The 20,254-nt window shown below is 34.4% G+C and overlaps 1 protein-coding gene across 3 annotated transcripts; it reads right to left on the bottom strand.

Moving 5' to 3' along the window:
• Positions 1-3,226: 3,226 nt before the first annotated feature.
• On the bottom strand, positions 3,227-17,197 carry LOC143153904 (alpha-amylase 3). 3 transcript variants are annotated; one of them, XM_076325540.1, is made up of 8 exons: positions 17,045-17,197; positions 15,433-15,533; positions 13,738-13,942; positions 12,127-12,263; positions 8,099-8,292; positions 6,048-7,062; positions 5,018-5,286; positions 3,227-4,547 (listed from the first exon to the last, which is right to left on the bottom strand). In XM_076325540.1, exons 2-8 carry the CDS (start codon positions 15,529-15,531, stop codon positions 4,322-4,324), a joined length of 2,145 nt encoding a protein of 714 aa, XP_076181655.1. In that variant the 5' UTR covers positions 15,532-15,533; positions 17,045-17,197; the 3' UTR covers positions 3,227-4,321. The 3 variants fall into 3 exon arrangements, with proteins under 3 accessions (XP_076181655.1, XP_076181656.1, XP_076181657.1); XM_076325541.1 differs by having other exon boundaries at positions 8,099-8,280; XM_076325542.1 differs by lacking the exon at positions 3,227-4,547 and having other exon boundaries at positions 5,056-5,282.
• Between the last annotated feature and the right edge of the window lie 3,057 nt (positions 17,198-20,254).

The raw sequence follows: 20,254 nt of genomic DNA, 5'->3' as shown, positions 1-20,254 counted from the left end.
TACCGTATATTTTTAATGTTATAATTGGAAAGAAAGTTTGCGATCGATACGTAATTACGTGAAAATCTATTAGAAGGGAAAAGGGACCGCTAGCGATCAACCGAGACGCGAGCGCAATATCAGGTTTTCTTGGAATTCGTTCAACAATGTACCGTCTAATCTGCAATGTCTCGTTACGAATGTGATATATTGACCAAAATCTGGATCCATTTGACGATTACTTTAACAACCCTTTGAAATTAGTGGAGTTGAAACTCTGAAGAAAAAAAGAAATGGAACTGAGGCTCCGGAAGAAGTGAAATTGAAGTCTAGAGAAAATGGAATTGGTGCTATGGAAGAAATCGAATCGAGAGTATGGAAGGGGTGGTATTGAAGATTAGAGAAAGTGAAATTGATGTAGAAGAAATGGAATTGAAGCTCTGGAAGAGGTAGAATTGTGGTACTGGGAGATGTGGAGTTTAAGTTGTAGAAGGAATCGATAAGTTTTGTCGTTCGATAGAAACTTATTGAAGAACCTATTCTGTAGAAAGTAGAATATCTAAATATGTTCTGCAACAGTGTTATTTATTCGCTATTAATTTATATTAGGTTGTTCGGAAAGTCATTTCGTTTTCCAAAATGGAGAATATATAATTTGATAAAATGTTTGTACGCTCTGAAAAAATTGTGTTTCATTTTCACCAAAAAAGGACATCACTTTCCGAACAACCTAATATGAATTAGTAGCACTGCAGCGCCAATGTTGAACGGTAAAACGTCCAAGTTTGTAGAGAAATAATTTCTGTTTTCAACGCTGCATGGCGCCACCAACACCTATATCTGCTACAGATTCATTTTCACATGTGCTATTCTTTTATTATGATTATAGATTGCTTTCAATGGAACGTGTGTTTGGTGAAAAATTTTAGTACACGCGAAATATTGAACCGTGCTGTCACAGACAAAATTCAGAATAGACATTTTGCTTTACAGGACTCCTGTCACAAAAACATAAAGTAGACATTGCATCTTACGACCATTGGCGTCACACAATCTGTAATGCCGACCTTGTAAAAACGTTGATACTAGGAACTATATTCAACTGAAACATGAAAGTCGGTAAATGTGATACACACAGAAAACTCGTTCGTGTAGTATATTGTTTGTAATTTTATCAAACCTGTCATATCTCGAGAAAATATTGTATCGATAAATTCCATTTATTCTCGTAGGTAAAATTTGAAACATTTTAGTAACGTGATATTAAGAATACTTTTAAAAGTTACAGGTACATTTTCATAAAATTTTTTAAAACCTAATTTATTATATATCTGTGTATCCGTGTGTCTTATATTCTAGAGAAATGTCAAACAACGCTTAGAACTTTGAAAACTCTTATTATATTCTATTTATTCTTATGTATTAAGAACTATACTAAGTTAAGTATTATCCACGACGGACAATAAATACTTTATGAAATATGTACGAGAGAAGTTTCTCTATCTCACATAACAGAATAAAAAAGACCGACGATGGACGTGCTTATGTATACATATATAATACATATATTTTATGAATGACTAAGTTAGACCGAAAAACTCTTTGTATAAATTAATCCCAAAATATCGGTTATATAAACACAATTTTAACATTCATTGACGTCATAAAGAATTTTAAACTAATTATATAAACGTTTTACAACTGCTACATATAAATGTTTATGTAGATTGAACATATTATACGCAATGGTCGATAATCTTTGTCCACCGATTTCACAAAACCGGTATATACCTTGGTGTGTGTAAGTTGAATTCCACGCTTGTGTTCGGAGGCGTCCTGAAACGTCCTTCTTAAGTTAGGCTCATTGCACTAGAGTCGTTTGAGAACTTAACTTTATTATTTGTAAAACTGACTTTAACCATTCTTTAAATATATATAGTACTAAGTAGGTAGATAAGTAATTTACCCTTCTAATGTGTGTATGCTAGCATAAACAGGTAAGACTAGGTCACGTTGATTACAGTCTTTGTTCGTGTACGTACTTTTTCGTGTAACAAACCTACACTTGTTCGATGCAAAGCTCATCCAAACGGAATATGCTTGCCCTTTGCTTCTGGATTTATCTTCGATTTTCTTAGATTCTCTTCGAATCTTGCGACTTCCTTTTCTAAAATGTTGTACGAGTTTTACTCCATTTTATATTATTTATAAGTTATCAAACCGAAAATATGTTTACCTTTCGGTAACATATATACATGCGTACGTATGTACCGAATATGTGCAACTATTACTCGTCATTTTACTCTATATTGTACAGTTGCTCGTTTCTGTCTAATACATGTTTGTTTATGTTTAAAAAATACACATTGTATAACGTGTTAAAAAGGTCACATGTAACAATTAAAAGAGTGTTAAAAAAAAGAGAAGTTTCCTCGTAATGGGCCCTGTTTAGTTCAACAAATCTCCCCCTCCAATTTCGAAAGAAATAGAGGGAAAGATGATTGTTTCAAACACATTACTTTGCTTTGACCAATACAACTCTCGCACAACTCGAAGATCACCGCCCTACGGGCGTCCTTTCCAAGTCGAGAAGACTGCGGAGGCTAGCAGTAATTTATACTACGACAATTTCTGCCAGAAAGTCCAGGGACCTTCCTCAGAGCATGAGAGTCACTGTGAACTCCGATTGTGGCTCCGCGGTGTTGCTCGAGAAAACTTCTCGTTCCAATGGTTTTAGAGACCTCTTATATACGGATTACAGCTAGGAACGAGTACTTGCGAGAAAGATATAGCGACACTCAACATAGACATGTTCGAGCTTCACTCCACCTCAGATAAATATACCGAGATGTTTGAATTACAGTTGTATTATAAATTTGTTAGTACGTATACATACAAAAGTTAAAATTATATTATCTAAGTGTATCAATCGCAATTGTTAAGTAAATGTTAAAGGAAAGAAACAAAATTGAACATACAAATTAATACAATTTTCTTCAAAATAATTTTACACCAACCGATTGGAAATTATTCATTTTGCGTCTTTATATTTCTTTGTCACAAAACTGTTAAAAAGTGAAAACGTAATAATGATCTTCAATTAACATTACTGTAATATATCTTTCATCCTAAAATTTACTCGTTATTCATTGCATCATTATAACGATTATATAAAGCTTACATGTATATGTTTTAAATTATAATAATTTAAAAATACACAAGGAAATGTACAATTAAAATGTAAGACTATGAGACAACACTATTTTTTTTTTTTATTTACGAATATTAAAATTCACATCAAAATCGAACTTCGTTAAAGTATGAATCTACTTACGCAGAATGCTTTATAGATTATATTAGTATATTTCTCTTTTAATACTATTTGTAGGTTGTACTGGAATATATTTCGTGTTTAACGAACGTACATTTAAATAAATGGCGCGATAAGAGGATACGTGTATCATGGTATTTGAATAAAAATACAAAAAAGTATCTCCTACATAAGCACCATATAATTCACGCATCGGTAAAATGTTACTCGATTAGTACCAAAAATTATTATAAAAGAAGTGAGAAATTACACGTTGCGAACAGTTCTTATCACGCGGTAAAATACATTACAAAAATAGTTCACATATATTTTAGGTCAACATTTCCAAGATCTAATAACGTATCCACAGTGTAATAAGGATAAATTCCTTATACTTTGTAAATATAAAACATTTAAAATTTCAAGTCAAATTCATATTGCGACTGGAAGTAATCGAAACAGTCACAAAAACCTTGGTTTTATTATCAAAACTATCAGAAGGTACAAAACACACTGAAACAATCTCGCATTGTAAACTTGGATCACGAGAATGAACACAGGCAAGTGTGAAATGATTTGTCCTCTTTTGGAATGTGAAATGCGCGAACATTCGTTGTGCTACTTCAATATTACTAGCGAGATTAACGGTATATAACGTGTAATTTGATTCTCAATGATTCTTTTGATTTCTTTTCATCCAAGCACATTTCACCCACCTACACGAAACCCATCGAATATCACAATTTCTGCCTTTCGTTTTACGATACAATCAGTTTTCATTCGAATTAAGCTTCGTTTGCTATCAAATAAAATACTTTCACGGACGTTGTAGTTCCAACACATTTGATTTATAATTACATAATAGGAACCTTCGTATTAAATCTTCGTTGTACAACGTTCGCAACGTCGACAATATCTTCTTCGCCCAAATGAAATGTTACGAATTCACGCATAAAATATTAATTAAATACGTAAAGACATTGATCGCATGTAAAATGAATGTTACGTAAACTCTGATTTCAAAACGAATCTTCATTTATCGAGTTTTATAACGAACGCTTCTCCTGGAAACACAATGAGCTCCTTGAAATAGACGTCGCGATTCAGTCTGTACGTCGGACCAACTACGACATGGCCACCATAGTAAAGGAAAGATAAATCTTTGGTTAGCGTTTTGTTGCCCAAATTAGCTAGAAAGACATACGAATTTCGCCGTGGGTACCATCGTTCTATTACAATCATTTCATCATCTGCATATCTGTGGAAAAGAAAAGCCATATTAAAAGAATTCTGTAAAAATTATTATATTACGTTATTAAAAATCATAACAAATTACAATACAATATATCGATGCTAAAGATTCTATAAAATAGATACAAAACATTATGTCTTGAATTAAAACTGGTGTACTACATTGAACTCGTAAGCCTACGTGTAAACAAAATCACGTGACTATGTCAGACCATGGCCCGAGTAGAAAATAATATATACGAGTTACTATTTATGTGTATAAATAGTAAGACCAGATAATAGGTTCTATTTAGTAAGCTATTGACATATACTTTAACAGTTGATAGAATTCGTTTAAAGAACAAAAATGTCTTAATAGAACATACATATATCTAAGAGGCTTATGAAATCCAGGTTACAAATTTCTGCTTTAAGAATAATCATTCGTAGAAACGCGTAAGAGTCTCATCGTAGTATTTCATAAAACAAACCAATTACCTAATATCACAGTTCGCCAGTACTTGGTTCTCTTTCAGCACTGCTTTAACGTAAATCGGAGGCGTTTTAAATCTCAGACTAGCCATCTCGGAAATCGTCCCCATCAAACTTGTTTCTAATGGTTTCGCAGCTTCCGGTAACCAAGTCGTAACGCTAACGGATGCAAACTTTTGGTTCAAATCATCGTTCATGCCCCAATACATGGGCGCCAGATTGTGCACATGAGCAAGATCCTTGTGATCTTCACAGTCGCAGTTTCGAATACCTATCTAAACACAAATTAGATTTGAATAGAAAGATCCGAATTATAGTAGTTTTTTTGAGGTATTCAATATCGGATGATTCTTAGACAAATGTCGAACATAAAAAAAAGAGAAAAAAAAAACAGAAAATGATGTATATATCAAAGATCCGGGCTTTACTTTCCATGTTATATGAATTAAAGGAAAATGTCTCTATGAACGAAACTAAGTATTAGCCATTCTGCACCTAATAATTGCTTACTATTTCTACGCAAAATAATAAAGAAACGAAAATGGCTAAATGGATTTGTGCCAATTATGTATATATACAAACATATATACACATATTTAAAGCGTTGAAAGAAAATCGCTTTCAAGAGACAATTGCACACCGAAAAAGCGTCTCAATTGCAGACGTGAAAATGCAACTTAATGCACAGCGCGTACACTTTATTCGTTATGAATAAAATGTTTGAAAAATAAAAAATTCTAATTTTTCTAGTATCGAGTACAACATGTAAGAAAATAAACCCTCAACGCTGAACGTTTCGTCTAACATGCATGCCTTTGCTCTATGCCGTACATCAATCTCCCGAAGTACATATCGATTCCGTATATTAGAAGTAGTGCGTTACAAGTAATAATCAATACTTCTTATTCTGATGTTCAGCATTCGTCAACACGTGCCTTATTTAACATCAGTGACTACTGCTCGGATTATACACGTTACTGTATACCACATTGTAATATATGTTACTGTACGTTCGTGTTATATTCCAACTGTGTACCTCGTCTCCGTAAAATATACTCGGTGTCCCTGGAAGCATCATTCCTAGCAGAGTGGCAGCTATAGTGGCGTTCTTCACGCTAATCGAGGACGCCACTCTTTTCGAATCCACTCCGCCTATGGACCAATGTACCCAAGGATAACCCGGTTTCTCGAAGAGCAAGCCCTTCGTGACGTCCTCCACTTGTTTCTTGATCTCCTTCGTTCCACTTGCAACCGTTAACGTGACATCCACAAGGTCCATCCACTTTAGAATGGCGTTCCTCACGGCGTTAGATTTTGCATCCTTTAAAGCGTCCATATGGCAAATGAGTATCCTCTCCACACCTAGAAGGGACTTCCAATGACTTAGACTACTGGAGAAAGATTCTTCGTCGACGTAATGCTTGAGTCCCTTTAAATAGAAACCGTCGACCCCTCTCTGTAGCCAGATTTTGATCGCCACGGTAACGGGGTTCTCCGTTACCGCGTTCAGACGATTAAACGCAAGAGCTTGTTGCTGAGATTCGTCCAACGGCGATGATACCGAGGACAGCACCTCCCGAATCGCTTGTAGCGACGAGGAGGGTGTCGTCGGTACCATCTCGTGCAAGATCGGGTCCTCGGTGAAATCTCTTCTCTCGCGCACCGCTTTGTCGGTTTTATTCGGTTGCTCGATGGCCAAGTTCTCGTTGTACAATGTCTTCACGAACGGATGGAGGGGCAAATCCAGGATCAGGGTCATGTTTCGCTGATGGATATCTTTCACAAGCTTGTCGAAGTCCTCCAACGTGCCCAAATTCGTGTTCAAGTCCGTCAGGTTCTTGATGTCCAGGAAATGTTCAGGGTAGTGCGTCGCCGGGAAGATCGAGTTCAAACGAATCCCACGAACGCCCAGCTTCTTCAAGTAATCCAAACGCATCATTATGCCGCGCAGATCCCCGATACCGTCGTCGGTCTTCATGGAGTCTTGAAAAGACGCCGGGAATATCTCGTAGAAAATACTGCCCTGCCACCATTGCACTTGTGGATCGCACCTATGGGAACACGTTAAACGGTACAGTAACAGGCGTGTCGTATCGTTTTGGAAGCTTCGTGTAATTCCTTGGAACATTCGCGTTACCAAATTCTACGTTTAATTTGTTCGTCGAAGCTTTGCACCCATTTCTATGACATTACCGCTTGTTATTATTATCACGAACGGGAGTACACTCGTTTCACAATAAATATAAAGTGTGTGTGATACGTATGCAATTACAGGAGGGTCGTTGTGGAGAATATACAATGAAGCAATGCGTGTAATTTACAAAATCGATTGTTTAAAATAGGCGAGACGACGTTATCGCGTAAACTTTCAGGTGTATTGCAGATCCTTGCAATAAACTAAATGACGAGATTCGTTTCGAAGCCGCTAATTCTAAGCAGAGGCGTATAGATACAGCGTAAAAGCCATTGATATTAATCGGTCTCGGGACAGAACGGTTTGGTAATTTGACCATCGATAAATCTGAAAAGTTAAGCGGTAACAGCGATCAATTTGTTCGATGTTAATGCGTATAAATTGAAACGATTTCATATACGATCGTAATCGTGGTTCCTGGTGGTGCATTGTAAAATCCAAATTAAAGATGAACGGGATGCGAAAGTGTACGCGGAACTTTTTACATTAGTGTTTTTTTTTATCCCTTTATGGTGAAATCATCGAAAGAATCGACTTGGCTGACCACTTTACTCCTATGTATGACAAATACAATACGTAGTAGGTACTCCGAACAGAGAATAACAAATAATGGATGATATTCGACTCAAAAATTTCACTCTGTTGGACTCGAATTTAGTATACTTTACTTCTACAAACTCATATAAATTTAACAGAAAGAAAGCTTGTATACCCGGTGTATTTTCTTCAAATCGGGCATCTGTAGCGATATCGTTGGCCAGAGAATAATATTCTCGTATCCATCGTTATTTTTTAGAGGACGAAGAGAATTTTCCTTCAATCGAGGAATGGTGATCCAACGACCGAGTCGATTCTTTTCGTTGACTTTACCACGATGGGTTTCAATTACGTACTTCTTGGGCATGGTGGCAATAACACCGATGACGAGTGCCGTGCATCCCGCGAGCACCGACATCAGTGACCAGAAGCAGGTTTTCCGTATGAGCGGCCAATTCCATTTCATGAAGCGGTAATCCTTCGGAGGCTTCGGTACCACCAGCTGGATCCCAACCAACGGTGGCTTTCCACCATTCTCCTGATTGTAAAACTAAACAGTTACAGTGAGAGTTCATAATGATGTTAGGAAGCGACAAGCGATGAATTAGTTAACACAGATAATGATAGCATTCATCCGCAATGAAACAAACTGTACGTGGCGATCCACAGTCTGTTCCACAACGGAATTTACGCCATTGTGGTATGAATTTCGGGGCAATAATGTCAAAATGGAGCATTGTGCGGCGACTGATCCAGACGATCGAAATGATTCTAAGCATTCTGTGTACTCGTATCGGTGATCCTGTTTTTACGAGGGTTGGAAAAAAAAAAGTAATAACCCTCGCCTCCGTTGATTCACATAAATATACGTTAGCGAACGAAGAACGGAAATAATCTTCGCACCGAGCTCTCCGGTTGTACATTATATTTATCGTATGTATTGTATTTAAAATACACTATTGTTAATATTGGACCAAAGTTTTTTAAAGTTACCGCGTAAAAAATTTCATAAAACTTCCTTGAGCGAAACAATACTTTCGATCGATGTTTTTATAACTCAGGATATAGAATTTCTATCTTGGCTCCTCGTGTGGATCAAAATTCAAATACGAATCACGTGGTAAATAATATATACGCGGTAATTACTCACTGTTACTTCGAAACGAATCGGTAAAAAGAACCGTCAGAATCTAATCGAAGATAAGATGTCTAATCGACACGGCGCGGTGTCTTTTTCAGTGAGGACTTCAAGAAACTGGTCCACGATTTCTAAACTCGATTACATGGACAAATAAATACAAAAACAACAAAAGAGATTACCAGGATTATTTTCCTGTTTCATTTATTAGAGTATTATCCTTCTTTGTGCCAGTATTTATGAACGTGGTCGGTGTAAAAAATCTGGAAAAATAGAATTTATCGATTATTTTCTGTCACGTCGATCTACATTATACAGGGTGTCCAAAAAGATTAGGACCAAACTTATACCGTGGACGATTGAAGCCAAATAGATGAGAAAAGTTCATATAAACGTATGCCCAAAAATGCTTTATTGAAACGATATAAGCTTTCACCCTGTATAATAACTTAGATCCACTTTTATAATCATCGACACGTTTAAACTAAAATTGTGGAGGCGGGTACATTACTTTTCATTCGAACAGAAATAAAAAGAAGTTTATTGGTCGATGTGCGGCATAAAAATTGTTGAAAATGGAATTACTTAATCCCGTGTTTCGGTTTTATGATTATGTCATCCAAGTAGGTGCTCCCTGCTGACTATTCTGAGCAGTGCGATTGAAGTTTCAGACGTGCAATATTCGTCGACCAGAAGTCACGAGTGGGAATATTTTTGTGTCTCTAGAAATAGGTCAATTATCATGACAGTTATTTTCTTTTGACGATACATATGTTGTGCATATACCACACACGCCAAAAATGTCATAAAATGGTTTACGTGACATTATACATAGGTATTGGTATGACACGGTACAGCGTACTATCCGAATAATCTGTTTACCTGCACGTCCGCCAAAGGTGAAAGAAATAAATCGGGAAAGTACGAAGATTCGTTTTGTTCGAAGTGAATTAATCGTATGAGGATTAGTCGAAAACACAACGTACAATATACTTAACAAATGATATTATTTAAAATATTAAAGCAAAATTGCAACAATATCTTATTGAAGAATTTATTAAACGCGATGGTGTGTCACTGTGGATGTATTGCATCAATGGCTCCCAACATTTGGCAAGATATTCCACGTTTGTGCCAAGCAGACCAAAATATGCTGAATACAGTGCTTACAAATCAAATCGTAGACTTTTGAAATGGAAGTATAAGGTCATTAATCACCAAACAGACGACAGCGAAGATAATAAAGTCATTTAGCTTGGTTAATGTGGTATACTTGGTAAATTATCGAATATTTCCTTGTAGACTAACGGTATTTTGCAACAAGACAATTGAAATTATAAAAAGACTTTTACGATATGTTTACATAAATTTGTCATCTTCTAATATTTCGATTCGATTGATAAAAATCTTATACTTGGAATAATTGCTACTCAGAAGAGTATCTAATAATTGATAAATGATATCATATACATGATATATCCCGTTTGTCATAGATAATAGGGGGTTCAATGAAATCAGAGTCAATCTTAATTCCGTCAAGGTCTTCAATTTTAAACGACTGTATCGTTTGTCTTTTTAAAAAATAATTCACTACAAGAAACGAAATTATTTTTCGCAAAAATTAACGATACAAGAACTGAGGAGTTTAACAGGGTTAAATTGAGGTCGAACCATGTCCTTGAGGATAAGAATATTTTAAATTGAAAATCTTGGACAGAGTAGAGTCTTCCATATTCTTGAACATCATAGTGAATTAAGTATTTTGAATATTAGTATCTTAAAATAAAGTAGAAATTATTTGCATATAGTACATTCCAATTTTTTATACGCAGTAGAACACTTTTAACCCTTAATTTCCCAAAAGAGAAAAGTATATTACTTAATGTTCTGATTTTTAACTATTAAATATGAGTGTGACGTAAGTCTAAATCGAAGAATGAAATTTATTCGATATTCCTATATTTCACATTAAGTAGCACACTTTACCTCAATTTGAAAATCAGCCGAGATAAAATTTACTTATATTGCTCTCAAACGTGAAAACAATAGTAGCTTTTGTTTAGCGAGAACCTTTGACTAATACTGATCTGGCGGTCGAAATAGAAATCTATATATAATCACGTGTATCAAAAATAAAAATAACGTGACACGTAAAAGCAATTAAACTTGACACATTTAAATCAAAGGCAGAACAGGTGATCGGCTGTGGGCAAAACAAAGCATGTATTAGTGACAGAACACCCATAGATGCTGTTACAAACAATAAATATTCATAACTTTCGTATTAAAGGTATTACTTGGAAACGATTGTAAACCGTATCTAGCAGCATGTATCCACTACAAAACAATGCATAAATCGTCAAAATCTTTGTTAGCAACAGGTGCATAACACAAACTATTCGTACAGATAATACAAATGAATATAGTGTTACGTTAGAACGCGCCATCCGTAAATATGCAAAAAATGTTGATACACTACAGACTCGACTGTAGCGACACAGTTCTTCGACTGACTCGACATCATATTCCATTTAAATAATCTTTCTTCGTATCATAAGCGACATAAAATTCCTTAAGTATTTTTTTGCAATCAGATTCATTTAATAAGTCCATGATAGATAAAATATACAAGAAATTGTAAAAGATATTTGCGTTATTTTAGCATCCAGCATTATTCATTGTAAAACAATGAATTTTCAATGTTTGCAATCAAACTCTTTGATGGAAATATAGATTTCCATGAAACAAAGAAGATGGAAAGAAATTGAAACTGTCCTTATAATTTAAAATCCATTGAAAATTTTGACAATCGATTTAGAGCATACCGTATTGCTTACAAACAATACGGTAATACTTTGTCCTCCAGTCTTTCATTCGCAACATAAAGGAAGAGTGTATCGAGTCGTAATTATTAAATATTATAAAACATGAGAAATATATACACGTGTATATATTTCACACATACTGCGAGTACCTGTAAAGAATGCTCTCGAGGTACGAAGAATTCTACCATAGTAATGTCGCTGGCCCTTAGTTTGCCCGATACGAAATATTAACCGTAAAAGATTCCTAAAAAATTCTGACCGTTAATTTAGAAATTCCTTCCGGGTGCATTCTTCTCAGTTCTCCAGTATACATTATTATTTCTAACGCAATCAGTGGCACGTTTCGTTTTCCAGTAGTATTTTTATTGACACACGAACGAGCACCGTTACAAAAGGATAATAATTTCTTTCGAGTGCTTACCAGAGCTTGAGCATCGGGTGCAAGGTGTTGATACGCTGTGTTCAACTGTGTCAACAATTGCGCACAAACGGGCCCATTTGTATCGCTGCTGCTGCCACTGGTTGTTGATTCTACCATCGGATCGCGGGAACTGGGTTCTACAACAGTAACGATCAATGTCTCGATCACGTGCCACCGGCTTGGACTGCGTTTCGATATTAAAGCTCCGTACGGTTTCGTAATAGTTCCGTACCGCCTCAACACGACGACTATCAACAACCACTATTGTCGACGCGAAACTCGCGACGAGATTCAATTACCAGACGGTCAGGCTTCGTTAAGATAAATTTGTTCCTCAAATTGAAACTGGATCCAATTGAAACGTTTTATTGTTTGTCTAAGAGTTCTGCAATGTTCCTGGACAATCATACAGAGTGTCGCCGAATTAATTGAACTATTTCGATATACCCTTTGGGAGTTGTAACAAAAGAATATAAATATAGGTCCAAAAATGCTACGTTGAAAAATTCCAAGAAACAAGACTTGTATGAAAATATAAAAACTATTTTCGAACGTAGAGTATAATTTTGTTACTGTTGTGATAAGTCTTAAGTATTCTTGGAACGGTGTAAATCTCTATCGGTAGAATATATTGACTTAGTTTGATCATCTAATTCGAGAATACCCTGTATAGATCAGTTAAACAATGAATGCTACACGTGATGAGTTATTTGGTAAACAGAATGTAACACGGGTTTATTGTGCAATACATCATGATTTAAGAATATTAACGGAAGTAATGTATTCAAAATCGATCAAACAGATTCAAATATACAACGTACCTAAGTTTCAAATCGTTTCTAATCTGAATCGAAATAAATTACCTCCTGTAATTTTTCTTGCGGTTTTTTTACATATATTCTTTATTTGTAAAGATATCAAAAAATGTTTTGAATAAATCTCAAAGAGAATTAAATTCTTCGCAAAAAGGAAGTAAATAAACTTGTTAACTATCTACTCTAAAAATGAACAAAGTAATTAAAATCTTATTCCTTGCGTGATTAAACCACATTTTTTTCGTCGAAAAGTATAGTTACTTATTTGTCTCTATTAATTTATAAATCGAACCACACTTTCGTACATAAAATTAAAAAAATCTTTCTTTTAATGCACTAATGGTATGCGTTCTTGTTTAATTAAATCACTTAATAAACGAATATTTCTAATGAATCAATTTAAAAAATATTACTTCTTTGTAACATGAATAACCGTACCGATGAAAGCGATTGTTTTCTACGAATCGAGCTACGAGTTCCACCTTGGACGAGGACAGTCTTCAAATTGTTCACTTTACGCTACTAGTAGAATGCCATATGTCAATATAATGAAACTTATACGAGTTTGAGCGTACATTTGTATTCTACACTTTTACAGCCAAATCATATTCTCTCGATGTGCGTATTTATATACGCCATTAACGCTAAGCCGCTTGAGTGGAAATAACTCGTTGTGATCGGATATAAGTATGCGCTTTCCTCACTTATAGATTTCACGCAACGAAACCCATTCATTTAACGTTATCATCCGCGTAATAATTATGACAAGACGTTACACCCACTGAAGGAAACCTACCATCGTTTAGAGCCTTACTCGAACTGTTCACAATATTCATGAACTCGTTAAGTCCATCCTCCTTGTTAATGTTTTCGAGCGGCGGGATCGATTCAACAGGATTTCCTTCCAGAGAAACATAAATCGTACCAGATTCCAGGGCATCGTCCGTCCGAATGAGCGGTGGGCTGGGTGTCAAAAGTGGACAATCCGACGCTTCTTCATCCTGTTAATCGATACCCGTATATCTTAGCCATTTTGTTTCAGCGAAACCAGCGAGGCAATAAAAAGAATTTTTCTTTACCATAGAGAAGAAAAAATATGAAATAAACAAGACAGTAACAAAACCATAAACCTTAATTGTTTAAACTATTAGGCTGCAACATAAGAGATATTCGCTCAAAGATAAACTCGAGATGTTTGTGTATGTAGATGAAGGTTGACGACAGTTTTCTTTGCATCACGTTTAAATGAAAAATCAACTTTTATATGTAAAGTCATAAGCAGGCATCTACCTGTTTGGAAGCCTGAAGTATTTATTTACCAGCGACAATTTATTATATTATTAATTAAAAGACACTTACAACAACACGAAGGTATAAAAAAAATTAATACTTATTTCTATATTATTTGATATTCCTTAAAAAAGAACGCAAATAATTTAGTTTTGTTTGATTGGCAGAAGAGAAAGGATAGGCATACGGGGTTTTTAGTTTGAGCGTCATAAATTTCAAGGTAGATTCGCTGGTGGGCGGAGGATAACACAAAAGGTTCTGCTCTTCTTTGTGTTCAAGAATGTGATGACGTATGCGTTCGAAAAGTTTATTCTCCAGTTACTACGACGTCTGCCAATCCCTACAGATATATTATCCACCGATTAACGTGTGTATTGTAACTTCTGAATTTATTCACTATCGATTATCACACACCCATAATACATAATAAATTTATTTACGTCGTTGCATATCCTAAATTAATCTTTCACTATATTTATCAGTCAGTAATTACTTCTTTCTCCGTCACTTAACCGTTGATTACTATATCGTGCATAGTTATGTGACACCAAGCTTTGATTGGTTCCATGTAATTTTGTAAGCCTTTTGCTCACATTGATTAAAGTAAATGTATCCGCTTAACAGTTAACGTGTTAAACAATTTTTCTAGAAGAAACTCTCTTTCCAATCAAAAAATATAGAAGTTACCTTCAAAGTTGAAAAATGATATGTATTCATTTCAATTCAAAAAACGAACATTTTATATGTTACAGCTCCAATAATATTTATCCTTCATTATCTGTGTTTACTATTTAAAAACAGTAATATTCTTTAATCTTCCATTAATTTAAAAAATCTCAATTATAAATACTGGTGTACTTAAAATGTAAAAATTACAAATTTATATTTTCATTCGAATAAAAGATGAAACAAAACAGTAGCACAGCATATTAATGATATATTCGGTTAAATATAGATTATTGGATTCATTATAATTAAGAAATGAACAAAAATTATATCCATTCTGAATTTATAAAACAAATTTGTGTTATCTTAACAGGAACAAAGCAAAAATTATAGCTCGTTGAACAGCGAAATCTTTAAAAATCATTTCGTTAAGACGTTATTGAACAAGCTCTTATATGTACGAAATATAGCGTGCAAAAAGACAAAAGAACAGCAAAGTGGAAAACAAAAGGTACATTATTTGTATCGAACACACCTGTTGGTCTTGGTTTATCAGTTGTCGTGAACTGGGCGAGGACGCAAGTTCGGTAGGTAAAACCACTGACAAAAGACCCTCAGGCTTCTGGATATTCATTTCTGTCGAATAAACGCAGAAAATGCAATTGTCTTATTTCGCGTACGTTCTAAAATATGAGCTAGGGTACATGTAATAATTGCACCAAAAACTCAATCGAATTGCACGAAAATAAAAAAAAACGGTAACGTGCTTCTTGCACGTACTGTTGCTTCTCGAGAAATTTTGTTTCCTTTCTTTATTCCGAGAACCCTTACAATATTTTACGGTGTTGGTCAGGAAACTATAATATTACCGCAATTTCATCCTACCTTCGCGATTTGTTGATCAAAACTACGTGCTGCTGCTGGCAAATCAGTTATATAAGTTCATTGGAAATAATAAAACGCGACGCAACATTTTTATTTTCGCTTCTGTTTTACTTAATGGTGAAACGCAAACGAAGCTAACGATGAGGACGTTCTTCGTTGAAATTTGATCTCCGGTTTGCACGTGCACGATACGCAGGTATGCTATATAATACGTTGAAACATTGAAAAGTAAGAAGTCATCGTATTTACGAACTGCACGCGCCGCCGACCGACTACTATTGGACGGTTTATTGATCGGCAAATTCTATAAACGAACGCTATGGCTACGCTACGATTTTCTCCCCTAATCTATTTAAACGGGCACCGTTGAAAGAACTGTCCAAACAATGCTCGGATTTGCATCATTATTTCGCTGCCGAGTCCTCGAAAGAATAATACCTTATTACGTCATACTACAACGCCACCATTACACCAGGTTAGTTTACGATAGAAAAAACGAATCATCGGTCATTTTACAGGAAACCGTATATGTGTGAATTACGTTATGTGTGCACATGTTGAGCATAATTTGGCTGATTCGACGAGATAACGAAACAAGTATATTTAGAAATTAACTATCCTGAGCAAAAGTATATTACGCGCTTGGCGTGTTCGAACATTTCATAGAAATGAATATAGGACGCAAAATGATTGGAATTCGTTAAACAACTTTTATAAGCACACGAATGCCATCAGGAAATTAAACACTCGAAAGAAAACCTATCGAATTTAAATGCGGAAGTGGACAATCAATTAAACGCGCAAAAAATACGAGGCGATTTTAAAGTAGACATTTATGCTTTCACGTTCTGTTAGTATAAAAGAAAACAGTCACGTGACTGCTAATCCTGCTAATTGACCTATAACGAATATACAAACTTTAGAGTAAATATACACACATGAAACTTTCGTGTACAATACTTTAAAGCCACGCAACAGCTGTTACAAATGAAAGAAATTAAATTTCGGATAATTTGCTTCATTATGTAGCATCTATTTTATTACTATTTTTCATTTATCATTGTAATCGTCAGTGGTTACTTTTCACAGAAAAAGGTATTAAACCATCGCATAATTTGTATAGAGTTAAACACGATGCAAATTTTCAATCCTGAATCTAAGTTTTATTATTTATAGTCTCCACTAACAAAACAATTCATAGTAAACACGATGACACGGTATCATCCATCGTAAACGAAATTTCTTTATTTGAAACAACTCACCTGCAATTCAGCCGGTTACCACGTGACAAAAACAACATCGGCAGAACACATAAAACACATGTAAATCCGACCTCGAAAAATCTTCACCCTCGAGGAATCACGAAACTACCGAGATTTTCTTTCAGACCGGTCGTGTTCCGATTCGTTCGACACTTCGCGTCTAGTCACCTTCTACGTCCCGGCTCCTGCGCAAGGAACGTTCTAACCAGACTACAATAACAAGATCACTACCGAGGACGACGCTTGTTCTTTCGGGAGTTGATGACCGTTGTACTGCCCCTGGTCGTAAGGAAATCGCGTGCCTCCGCGTATTATATTTAGCAACGCCGTTTCGTTCCGTCCGTCTCGCTTCGTCGTGTCCCGTCGCGTCTCCGCTTCTGACCGAATGTTTGCGTCCTCAACGAGTCTGCGCGCTCGTCGATATACTCGCGGTCCGACGTGTCAACTACGACGATTAGAAACTCGATAACCTCGATATTCCTAGAAGTCTACTTTTATTGTCATTAATAACAATTATCGATAGAGTGATAAAATCGTTTAAAAAATATTACAATTCCACTATTAGAGTTTTTATTCCATACCATTTTATGAAATTACAATCAATTATTATTGACACAGAAAGCACGATAATAAGGAAATTCTTATTAGAAATAGTAATATCGAAATTAAATGGATGAAAATATTTTATTATAAAAATATTTTTTAAACTTATATGAATTAATCTGAAGATTTCTTCATAGTTATATTACGTATTAATAGCTTCGTTCGAAAGAAAATTCACTCTAATTTCTGTGAACTTCGTATTAATAATGTGTAATTAATTTCGTGACAGATGTCAAAGAAAATTCTATTTACTTAGAGCTCCTTTGACTATGCTAACATACTTTCAGGGATGCTATATGTTATATTTACCTTTTCATTTATCAACAGTGTTAAATAAGTTTGTCAAAGTGAATTGCATTTGTAATGTTGTATTTGATATTACCGACTACCGGTACAAACATGATCACGTACTATACAGATCGAGGTCTAGCAAGCTCCCTTAACATTGAGTGTCATCTCCAACGTTATCAATTTGGACTAAGATAAATACTCAGCACTAATGAATGGGAAAATTAAAGCTAAACATGATAAAACTTAATTATTTTGATAACAATCAAAATCGCAGATAAGATATAAAATAGACTTTACATTTTATGGGAGTGTCATATAATCTGAAATACCGACCTCGTAAAATATCAATGGTTTTAGTTGAAAAGTTTGGTAACAGTAGCAAAAGCTACTAAGCGTAGAAATATGTCCCTGTGTATTATTGTAGTTCTATCGCACCTATTATTTTGATGCAATATTGTAATAAATTCCGTTCGTTATATTCACAGTTTCTTAATTTATAATATATAACTTAACCTAATGATTAGATAAATCTACACTTATCGAATAAGTAGCTTCTTTCTTGATCGTTTACTCATTCTTCACTTCGGTCACCACTGTCTTTTGTATGAACAAGTAACCGGCCGTATAGATAGTCCAAATGGACAATTACTGCCCTCTAGTACGTCCGCTTCTAGGAAAAGTTTCAACCACAGAAATATATTATCATTGGAAGAAGAGGATTTCAGATAAACTATTTTATTTAATCACTTGCTATTTTCACTTTTTAATTATTTATTGAATGTTTACGACTTTATAGTTAGGTGTAACATCGAAAGAAAAATATGATTTGGAATATAAATCTAAAGAAACTATATATCCCACCGGCGGTTGGATTAGGTTACATGGAATATAGTTCTTAAAGTCACCGTGCAATGCGCAGCAAAACTACTGATTTTTCACAAGATCAATACTTCAATTAGTAGAAGTAGAAAATTCCATGAAATATTCGATCTATTCTGTATCTCATTGTGATGAGGTGACACATTTTTCAATTGAATCCTTGGTCTATTTTATAAATTGTAAGTGGTTATTGTTAATAAAATAATATCTACGGTTAATTAAATAGGAATTACTATTACTATTTCCTTGTAGATGAATATTTTTTATCAAAGTATCTTTGTAATTTTCTATTTATATTATATAGTTTTAAAATACAATACAGGATCAGGAAATGTATATACTGTTAATATAAATATATGAACAGTACAACGAAGCTAGTTCTTTATTTGCTACTATAGTATTACATCGTATATTATTTTAATCGATAAAAGGAAACTTTAGTAATTGCGTTGTAGTTCCAAGAATTGTACGTAATTATTTCCTAGTACTAAAAATTAATTACTATAAACAATCAAATCTAAAATAAATGTTCAAAATTCTTTTCAATTTGTAATATTTATTTTAAAAATATGGAATATAAAAATATTGAAAAATACCTTATCATGATGTACAATCGTTTCTATTCTAAAACTATCGACAGCACTAGTCGATAAAAACAATTCTGCTGTACAATGGTTGTGAATTCTAGTGAATGGTATAGGACGTGTACAATAAAGAGTTTGATGCATTACACTGTTCAATCTAGTTAGAAACAAGTAACGATTTATTGCATTGTAATCTGTAGATAGCTCTTTCTTCATTGTCATTGTGATATTACACAATACTTGTGGTACACAGAGAAAAGTATTTTATAAACGCAGAAAAGAATATATCGATAGATATCGATAGCACATATGACACAATCACGTTGATCCGAGTATTTCGATTGTGAATGATTTAGAAACATCACCAACCAACAAGAAAATTGCATGACATCATAAATTTCTGAATGAAATCATCTTTGCTTAAGGTTTTAAATAAATTTTGTATTGTCCCATTTTCGTTCGTTATATTATTTCACTTTTAAAAATAATTATAGAGATAAAATTAGTTACACTCAAATACCATAATAAATATTTAGTTAAATAAAACTTATGAAAATTACATTCTTATCACGCTAAGTAATATTCTTTCAAAACGTGTGCATAGTTAGATCGAAGGTATAATACAAACAGTCCTTGTTACATATTGATCGTTTTCTCTTAAACTCAATACTTACATGACCCATACTATATTGATGTCAAGGTTATTTATCCCTGAAAATATTTCTAAGAAATTCTAAAACACTTCAACGAATATAGTTTTCTAATAGGATTGGCATCTAATTAATTCTATAAGTACGAGAGATATGTGTTCATATCTCCCACGATTTTTATAGTTTCTACTTTTTTATTTGTA

This window comes from Ptiloglossa arizonensis, chromosome 13, assembly GCF_051014685.1.
Source record: "Ptiloglossa arizonensis isolate GNS036 chromosome 13, iyPtiAriz1_principal, whole genome shotgun sequence".
NCBI lineage: Eukaryota > Metazoa > Arthropoda > Insecta > Hymenoptera > Colletidae > Ptiloglossa > Ptiloglossa arizonensis.
This window is presented reverse-complemented; position numbering and strand designations above follow the sequence as displayed.

Coding starts and splice junctions, on each gene's coding strand:
- LOC143153904 (XM_076325540.1), bottom strand. CDS start 15,531: ATGAATATCCAGAAGCCTGAGGGTCTTTTGTCAGTGGTTTTACCTACC. Junction 12,264..13,737: donor GAGTAAGGCTCTAAACGATG/GTAGGTTTCCTT, acceptor TTACTGTTGTAG/AACCCAGTTCCCGCGATCCG. Junction 7,063..8,098: donor ATTGCCACCATGCCCAAGAA/GTACGTAATTGA, acceptor GTGTTCCCATAG/GTGCGATCCACAAGTGCAAT.